This window comes from Bactrocera dorsalis, chromosome 1, assembly GCF_023373825.1.
Source record: "Bactrocera dorsalis isolate Fly_Bdor chromosome 1, ASM2337382v1, whole genome shotgun sequence".
Lineage (NCBI taxonomy): Eukaryota > Metazoa > Arthropoda > Insecta > Diptera > Tephritidae > Bactrocera > Bactrocera dorsalis.
Window position 1 is genome coordinate 34996065 of NC_064303.1, and position 10240 is coordinate 35006304.

Consider the following 10240-nt stretch of genomic DNA (forward strand, 5'->3'; position numbering starts at 1 on the left):
GAATTTATTGAACAAAGAAGTGCGATAAAGCACCATCTCATACTGCACTGATTATTCGTGATCATTTCTACCACCAAGGATTCTGGTATAGAGCTTGTAACTTGAAACGGCAGTTATACAGTCTGGTTCACTTGACTAGAGGCAACAATTTTTGTGAAAGAAAATGTTGATTAAAGTTTTTATATTTGATCTTTCAACAAATAGTTTTCTGCTAACTCAAGCTAAAACTGTACTGGTTTAAAAATACAAAAGCGGCCTTTACACGGTCACACATGTTTGCAAGCATGTACGGCGTGATGAGAAGAATGAACGTGTAAACATAATAAATTCGTGTTCGTCATACATGTGCGATGGTTTTTAAATTTTTTTAAAAACATGATGTTGTTGTGAACATGTTTTATGGTGTAAACGCTTGCATCATACACGCAGTATATTTTTTCAGTCGTAAGCAAACATCAAAGCGTAATGGCGTCACGGGTAAATGAAGAACTGTGGAAGGACTTCTTCGAAATTTATCGAAGCCATCCAGAAGTATGGAAGGTGAAAAGTGAGGAGTATAAAAACAAATCAAAGAAGAATGCTGCTTATGAAGCACTGCTAAAAAAATATAAGGATATAGATCCAAAAGCTAATTTAGAAACGTTAAAATACAAAATAAACTCACTTCGAGGATGTTATCGGCGTGAGTTAAAAAAAATAAAGCGAAGTGAGAAATCTGGAGCAGGAATAGAGGAAATATATGTACCGTCTTTGTGGTACTTTCATGACCTGGCATTCTTGGAAGAGCAAGAAACACAGATGACGGGCATGTCATCAATAGAGATTGAGGAAAATGGGGACACGACTGTGGAAGACGTGAGTAAAACGAAGAGGACATTTTTATTTATTTATGTATATATTTTATATATTTTTCATTTATAAACGAAATGCAAAATTACATTGATCCGACACCATTAAAGTATTCACAAAATGAGTTTCGAATTTCCTTGGCGTTGGTAGTACTCTTCCGACTTGTGGTTTTTTCTATTTGCATCAAAGCAGGTACCGAATTTTCACCTACATCATTTATCATTCGAAGATAATATTCACTGCTTTTTGTGCTTAAGAAGTTGTGTAAATACCAAATTGCTAAAACAATTTTCGTTGCCTTTTCGGGAGATAAATGTATTGTAGTCAGCAGTATTCTGAATCTGGAAGATATAATTCCAAACGCGTTTTCTACAACCCTTCTTGCCCGTGACAGACGATAGTTATATTGTTGTTGATGCTGAGTTAGACCGCTTTGGCTATAGGGTTTCATAAAATGTTCACTTAGTGCAAAAGCGTCATCTGCTACAAAAACAAACGGCAGCTCTTTTTCAAAACTAGACGGTTTTGTGGGGGAAGGTATTTTCAATTTTCCGTCATCATGCATAGCCGAAAATATAGTATTTCCGAAAACACCACCATCGGAAACTCTTCCGTTTGCTCCAGCTTCCACCATTATAAATTGATATTTTGCATTGACTATGGCCATCAAAACAATACTGTAAGTCTTCTTATAGTTGAAATAGTATGCGCCAGAATGCGGTGGTTTCGTAATGTTTACATGTTTTCCATCGATAGCGCCAAGGCAATTCGGGAAATTCCACAGTTCATAAAATTCAGAAGCTATCGTTTTCCATTTTTCTTCACTTTTCGGCAACTGGAAAGATAACAGTTTTTATTTTTATTTATTATTTTCAGAATGCACCTTGCGCAAAAAAAGACAAAGAAGAATTTGGTAAAAAAGAAAAACAACAGTTGCTTATTAAAGCAGTCAAAGCTTTAGAAGATTCGACGCGGCCCAATGATGATGCAAGTACCTTCAGTTCGACTTGGGAAGTCCTCTTCAGGAAACTTGACCCTAATCAACAATTATTTGCCAATAAAACCATTATGGAGGTGTTGTACCAAGGAGCTTTGGGACGGTTGAACGAAAATTCCCATCAGATGTTCAACGTACCTAACACAAGATGCTCATCAACACATTTTTCTTATAGTGACAACTCGTCAACATGTTTTGATTCAAGAACATTGCAAAGTCGTCCGGAATACTTAATTTCACCGCCGCTTCTGAGTCCAACGCATATTATATCTACTCCTCAACCTCAAGTTCAGCACATCAGACTTCATAGAACAGTTCAGCCACAGCAATATCAAAAAATTTCCAGCGTCAACATACAACCACAGGAAACCATAAATACTCAACAATACGGAAACAACACGGAATATCAGACATTTACGGACTTGTTGAACGACTCTGACTATTCATAAGCAAACTTTTCTTTTTATTTTTGTTATTTTTATTGATTTGGAGAAATATTTTATTTTTGTTTTGTTTTCCATTTTCATGTAATATTCATACATTATATGCTTACTGAAATAAAATCTTACATCATATACTTACTGAAATAAAATCTTTAAGAACTTTAATCAATGCTTCACATGTCTCAATAATTATGTTGCTTAAACTTGCAGTTGAAATATACGACTGGAATTTCAAACTTTCGTAGCTCTCTCCAGTTGCCAAATACCTTAATGTTACAGAGAGACGTTCATCTGGCGAAATTGCGTCTCGCATAACAGTATTTTGTTTTTCAATTTAAGGTGTTACTTTTTCCAAAAGTTCCCTATATACAGAAGGATCCATTCGGAGAAAATTTTTGTAGTCCGCCGGGCTGGACTGTTCAAGTTCCTTTAATAAACTTATATGTGAAAAAACTGGTCTTCTTGATCGCCATTCCTTTACCCAAGTTTTCCTCTGTCTTTTTTGCTTTTTTTGTTCTACTTCGTCTTCTTCTACAATATCAATTACAAGTGCTGCAACTAATGCACGCGCCATGTTGCTTCGTTCACAAATAATAGAGGAATAATGTATGATTGCATGTTCGACCGTTTAAACGAAAACCATTTTTTTTTTGCATCATACAATGCTTGCAAACATGTGTGACCGTGTAAAGGCCGCTAAACACATCGAAATATTATTTCAGCTAACGGTATTTCGTAGTGGTAAAAGTTCGGCAGCTGCAATATTCTGCTCGATTTATTGGTTCACTTGAATAGAGGCGCTTAGTTTGCTTACATCATTTGCGCAATAAAGGTGTGAAACTAATATTTTTTTTAAGCATTCTTTGTGTTAAGTCATAAACTTGTAAATTCGAATAAAATGGGAAAGCGGAAAAGTTTATCAGAGCGAGAAAAAGGACAAATTGATATATTGACCTCTGAAGAACTTTCGAATCGCCAAACTGCCAAAAAGATTGGTCGAAGTCCAAATGTTGTTGATCATTATGTGAAAAAGAGTGCCTCCTACGGTAGGAACTACAAAGGTAGGACTGCGATGGCTTTAACACCAAAGGAAACCCGGAAAGTCCTTAGGATTGCATCCAATTCCGCACTTTCAACATCAAAAATTATAAAATTAGCTGATGTTGCAGCTAGCAAATCCACAGTTAGAAGGGCTATTCTGAAAGCACCACATCTGAAACATAAAAAATTACAAAAAAAAACCGCCTTCGAATAAACTTCGCAAGCAATGTCGCACAGTGGGTAATAGGCGGCAAAAATATGTAATTTTTAACTATCTAATTTTAACAAAATTTCATTCCAGTAGTGTTTCTAGACAATGAATATAGTTTAATTTATCACATATTTGCGAATTGCCATTTCACTGACATAACAACGTATTTTTAAAGTCAAATAAAAAAAAATTCTCTTGAAAATTGTGAAAAATATTGAGAAAAATATGAGAACAGACGTATGGGTTTCGACGTTTTATGCAATAAGAAGTGACTTTAAAGTCTATCCTAATATATATTATAAAATAATTATTTTCTTTTCATAGGCCTAATTCATGTCAATTTTGACAAAGTTTTAAAATAAAACCATTTTTAAACACTTTTACATAAAAATTATAGTTTTGACTATTAGCTACGTGTACCTACATTGTCTAGTTAGTCCTAATATTTTATGTACACTTTAAGGAATATGATAACGAAAAAATGAACTGTGGATACGTGCGGATAAGGATCAAAGATAGCTATGAACGGTTGTTGTGTTGTTCACATATTGATAATTTAAAGTAGCGTTTGTGTAATTTCGAAATTCGTTGTGTAATAAAAACCTAACAGTTCTTAACAAGTGTGATTGTATAAATATATATTGCAAATAATATTTTCAAAATGTCATCCGTTTCCATAAGTAATCGACAGCTTACTAGGGTGGGTCGATTCCGGACTTTTTACGATTCGGTATTTCTAATAGTGCGGAAAAGTTGCCTTAGTACTTCCTGATTCCAATGCAACTTTTTGTTTTGAGATCGGAATGCATCTTCAACCCGAACCTCGGCCTTGAAATTTCGGAAATTCGCCTAAAATCGTGAAATTGTCTACCTAGCACCTGAAATACGCATCTCATGGCCGTAGGACGAACCGTTCCCGAGATACGAGCGAAAAGGCGGCGCGCCACAGCGCAAGGTGAAAATCGGCTTGCGGCCACACTTCTTGACGTTGATTTCGCCGAGTGCTATCACTCACATTCATTCACCTACGCCAAAGGACACGTTCGGATAGGTCTCCACACAAATATTTTTTCATCGAGTTCCTTCACTCTTGTCGGTGATTTCGCCGAGTTCTATCACTTACATTCATTTCCCTGCGCCATACGACACGTTCGGACTGGTCTCCACATAAATATTTTTTCATCGAGTTCCTTCACTCTTGTCGTTGATTTCGCCAGGTGCTATCACTTATATTCTCTCAACAAAACACAGAACTCAAAATGTCTGTATCTAAATTTAAATTTAGACAGAAATGTCCTGTGTTTGGCATATATCCGTACAATCTCTCTGAGTCCCACTTACCTACTTGCCAGGATGTTCTTTTGTGTTATCAGTTTGAAAGATTTGGTATAGGGCGACTCCGAGGCGACAACTTTGAACCTAGGAGTAAAGAGGTTACAGAAATAGTTGCAAAAAAGGTTGAAAATACTTTCAAAAAGTCATCTATTCCGATAGTTTCACACACCAGAGTTGTACAAATGCTCACTACATACCATAAGAAATTTCTGACTCTTAAAAAAATGTTTTTAAGGATCCCAATAGGTTTGAGCTCTAAAAGAGACGACTTTGTCTCTTCTGCCGGAAAATTATTTGACATCGCTGCTTGTAAATGCATTTATTTTTCTTCTTGCACTTGTCCAAAGGAAAGGAAAGTTCCTATCAACGAACAACCATTTCTCTTGGACCAGAGAACCACAAGAATTGGTTGCATTGGAAGTGTTGATCTACCTGAAACAAAAAAGATTACAAAGAAAAATGAACGTAAAGAAAAGCTTTCGAAACGTCATTCAACATCAAGACTTACCAGAAAAGTATCAGCTAGAACACGTGACCATTCAGATCAGCCAGACTCTCATACAGACGACAACAATGTAGGCGCGTCGCACATTGATTCTTCGAAAAACGATGGTGATGATGAATTTTCTCTTCCATCCTCTAAAACCAAACAAAACACACTAGTATTACAACACACTGCTTTAGCTGCCCAAAGATTTGGAGTAAGTGATAGAGCAGCGGCATTGATTGTTTCATCGGCTTTTCTGGATGCCAAAAAAGCAGGTTTGATAACAGAGGATCAGGCTAGCCTTGTCACTGACAAATGCAAGATTTACGGGCAAAAAAAGTGTTGGTGTTAAGCTCCAGAACACCGAAAGTATTGACTCCGTATATGGGCTGTATTTTGACGGCCGCAAAGACAATACACTTACACAAGTCAGCGAAGGTGAAAAGTACTACCGCGACACTGTCAAAGAGGAACATATTTCTCTTATAGCGGAACCTGGTTGTCATTACTTTGGCCACGTCACTTCTCCTTCCGGGTCAACTGAGGATGAGACGCAAGCTATATGGCAACATTTACAAGACAATTCAGTTGATGTGGAACATCTAGAAGTTGCCGGTGCTGATGGCACCAACACGAACACAGGTTGGAAAGGTGGAATCATTCGGAAACTAGAAGAAAGAATAGGTAGGCCATTACAGTGGGTTGTTTGTCTTCTACATTTCAACGAACTTCCATTCCGTGCTCTTTTCGAACACATAGATGGTGTCTCAAAGAGTCCAAATACATTCTCTGGCGACATAGGTAAACTGCTCCCTTATTGTGAGAAGTTGTCTGTTGTCAAATTTGAAAGTTTTCCATCCTGCCAATTACCTTCTGAGGTTATTAATCCGACCCAACTTAGCACAGACCAAGCTTATCTCTATAAAATATCAGAAGCTGTTATTTCCGGTCAATGTTCCTCAGATTTAGCGTCGATGCATCCAGGTAACATGTGCAAATCTCGCTGGCTCACCTGTGCAAATAGAATTCTGAGATTATACATTTCTACTGACAAACCAACAAAGGAAATAAAGATTTTGGTCAAGTACATACTTACAGTTTACTCACCTTTGTGGTTCTCAATAAGATTCAACAGTTCAATCAAAGATGGCTCGCGGCATCTCTATGCTGCAATTCAAAGGTCGAGATACTTACCCGCTAAACTGCGCAAGGTTGTCGATTCATCCATTCAACAGAATGCTTTCTTTGCTCTTCCAGAAAACATTCTCCTTAGTATGATGACTGACGAACGGATAGAAGTCAGAAAGTTGGCCCTCGACCGTCTTCTGGCAGCCAGAGAAGCAGAGTCTGACACCATAAATGGAAGAGTTAGATGTAATACAGTGCCAAAGCTGAATTTCAAAGCTAATACTTATTACGATATGATTAACTGGAAGACTATTACCTTGACTGTTCCACCAGTTCTTTGTTCAGTTTCTAACGAAGAACTCATAAAAGGGCTGCCGGGAGACACTGCAAAGGTATGGAAATTTAGTGAATTCCCCTCTCACACCGTGGCAGTCGAGAGAATCGTCAAACTGGTGACAGAGGCATCTTCTAAAGTTATTGGCCCCCAATCTCGTGATCTTTTTATACGCTCTACACTGAAATTTAGGCAACAAGTGCCAAAGTTTAGTACAAAATCTGATTTTATCAATAAATTTGACACAGATTTAGACTAAAACAAGCCTGACATATGGTTGGTTGGTTGGGTTGGGCTTGGGAGGAACCCGAAGAGCAGCTACCTCCACGCGATGGGTTCTGGGTGACCAATACAGGTTAGCTGAGAGCTGCAACAATTTTGACCTTGCGCTGTGCCGCGCCGCCTTTTCGCTCGTATCTCGGGAACGGTTCGTCCTACGGCCATGATCACATCATGATCACCATTTCGGTAGCAAATGACGTGACAAATAACTTTTGTTTTATACATTTTGCCATGAGATGCGTATTTCAGGTGCTAGGTAGACAATTTCACGATTTTAGGCGAATTTCCGAAATTTCAAGGCCGAGGTTCGGGTTGAAGATGCATTCCGATCTCAAAACAAAAAGTTGCATTGGAATCTGGAAGTACTAAGGCAACTTTTCCGCACTATTAGAAATACCGAATAAAAATAATTCCGGAATCGACCCACCCTACAGCTTACTGAAAAATTTATTCGGTGCGGCCAAAAAAGTGATATGTTGACGCAGTTTTTGAGGGATAAATTCGCTTCTTTTAGTGAAGATAAGGTGAAGTTAATTTTAGAACAAATTAAAAAAAGGTAAATATGTTCATTCAATTTAAATGAAACCAGTGCCACAGGAGAAAAACATACTATTTAAAAATCATTCTGTATGGCTGGATAAGAATTTTACTGTAGAGATGGTTGATAAATTATTACCCGGGACTTCAAATAAACGTAGTTTAATTGCTGGACGACCGGTAAAGAAATTTGAAGAATGTAGTCAACGGGCTAAACGTTACAAGGTCCAACAACTTCGAGATAAGTACTCTGAACAAGAATTAAAGGTCGCAGCTGGATCAGCTGCTATTAAAAAGACATACTTAGATTCTCAAAAAGCATTGGCGATGTTAATTGATGCACAGTTATCAAAGCATCAGTATGAAGTTGTTCGAAATGTGCTTAAAGACTTCGGATGTGATGTGTTGCCACCGTATTATAGAGTTCGGGAGGAAAAAAGGCATTGTTACCCTGAAAATATTACTATTACACCAATATCTGCACAAGTTGATTTGCAAAGTTTACTTGATCACACAGCTAAAAGAATTATTTTGGCCGCCGAGAACTTCACAAATCTAGCTCATGTTCCAGAAATAATGACTTTAACATCGAAATGGGGTTGTGACGGTTCGTCAAATCAAAGTCAATACCACCAGTTCATACCTAACGAATTTGATGGTATATCTGATACAAATTTATTTATGGTATCTATGGTGCCTTTAGTGCTTAAAACTATAGACCAAACAGACACGTTATGGAAGAACTCTAGGCCTTCTTCCACAAAGTTTTGTCGGCCGATTCAATTTGAATATGCCAAGGAAACCGCAAACCTAAACTAAAGAAATTGTCGAAAGGATACAGGAAACCATAAGCAACATATTGCCAACATTTGTGACTATAAAGGACAAGGTTATTGAAATACGTCACAATCTTTTATTTACCATGATGGACACAAAAATAGCTCAAGCAGCAACTGGTTGTAAAGCATCATCTGTCTGTTACATATGTATGTAATGCAAGCCCTAAAGAAATGAACAACCTAGAATCCGTTGTCAAAAGATCATGCAATCAGGAAGCAGTTAAGTTGGGAATTTCTCCCTTACATGCTAGAATTAAAACAATGGAATTTATTTTACATATTGGGTATAATTTAACTTTTAAAAGGTGGTCTACTTTTAACAGTCTAGCTCTGATAACAGCGAAAATATTGCAACTTTTGTGATTATATTATATGGGAGATGGGCGTAATTGTGGGCGGATTTGCTTTATTTTTTCTGGACAAGCTTATATTTACAAAATATTACACTGTAGAAAATTTTGTTACTGTAGGATGATTTTTGATTTTGGTGTTATATGGGAGGTGGGCGTGGTTGTGGGCGGATTTTAACAAAAATTTTTTTTTCATCTAATTTGGCAATATGAGAGATGTGTGCCAAATTTCAAAGCCCTACCCCGATTCCTTCTATTTTTTGCCGCGGCTTGTATGAAGCGGCCCCACTGTGCGTCGCCTCGATTTTGCAAGAGACCACATGGCTTGGAATTCTGTCACAAATAACGACCCTGGTGAATGAAAAAAAGTTGTATTTAGTGACGAAAAGAAATTTAATCTGAATGGGCCGGATGGATACAATTACTATTTCCATGATTTAAGAAAGGAGGAGAAGTACTTGAGTCGCCATCACAGCCGTGAAGGTGGAGTTATGGTATGGGGAGCAATATCGTACTATGGCGCGTTCGAGGTGAGAATTGTAGGCTCTAGAATTACGGGAAACAGCTATAAAACGATGTTGGAATCATCTTTTCCAGAGATTCGGGAAACATTTGGACCAATTCCATGGATCTTTCAACAAGATAATGCTCCTGTTCACACTGCAAGATTGGTCAAAGCTTGGATGGCGACTCAAAACATTGAAACCTTAGCATGGCCCCCGTATTCCCCAGATCTCAACATTATAGAAAATGTATGGGGATGGCTAACTCGTAAAGTTTATGAGAACGGACAACAATTTGAATACAAAAATGATTTAATTCGAAGCATTAAAGCGGCCTGGTCTGAAATTTCGCTAGTCTATCTCGAGAGTTTATACAAATCCATTCCCCAACGTGTTTATGAAGTAATTTACAAACAAGGTGGCAGCACAAAATAATTAATCTTTAAAAACCATAATGGTTAAAAAAACTTTGTTCTTGTATCTATTTATATCTGTTTTCTAAATTTGTAGAGTGGCCTCTATTCAAGTGAACCAATAAATCAAGCAGTAATATTGGCAGCTGCCGAACTTTTACCGCTACGAACTACCAGTTAGCTGAAATAATATTTTCGATGTGTTTGTATTTTTAAACCAGTACAGTCTTAGCTTGAGTTAGCAGAAAACTATTTGTTGAAAGATCAAATATAGAAACTTTAATCAACATTTTCTTTCACAAAAATTGTTGCCTCTAATCAAGTGAACCAGACTGTATAACCCCGCCGTGTACAACTGCAAAAATGACCTCATACATATATGTCGTTAGTATAAGTATGTATGTGTCACAGCTGATTAGATGAAATTGGCTGCATTAGCTGACTAGTTTCTATTCTATAATTTGAGATCTGTGGATATTTATTGTTATTTG

At 37.3% G+C, this 10240-nt stretch overlaps 1 protein-coding gene across 1 annotated transcript; it reads left to right on the forward strand.

Annotated features, from left to right (window-relative positions):
- The first annotated feature begins 267 nt into the window (after nt 1–267).
- On the forward strand, nt 268–2407 carry LOC125775438 (uncharacterized). The gene is made up of 2 exons (XM_049446064.1): nt 268–855; nt 1726–2407. The coding sequence occupies exons 1-2, from the start codon at nt 466–468 to the stop codon at nt 2293–2295; spliced, it is 960 nt and encodes a 319-aa protein (XP_049302021.1). The 5' UTR covers nt 268–465; the 3' UTR covers nt 2296–2407.
- Nucleotides 2408–10240: the final 7833 nt, after the last annotated feature.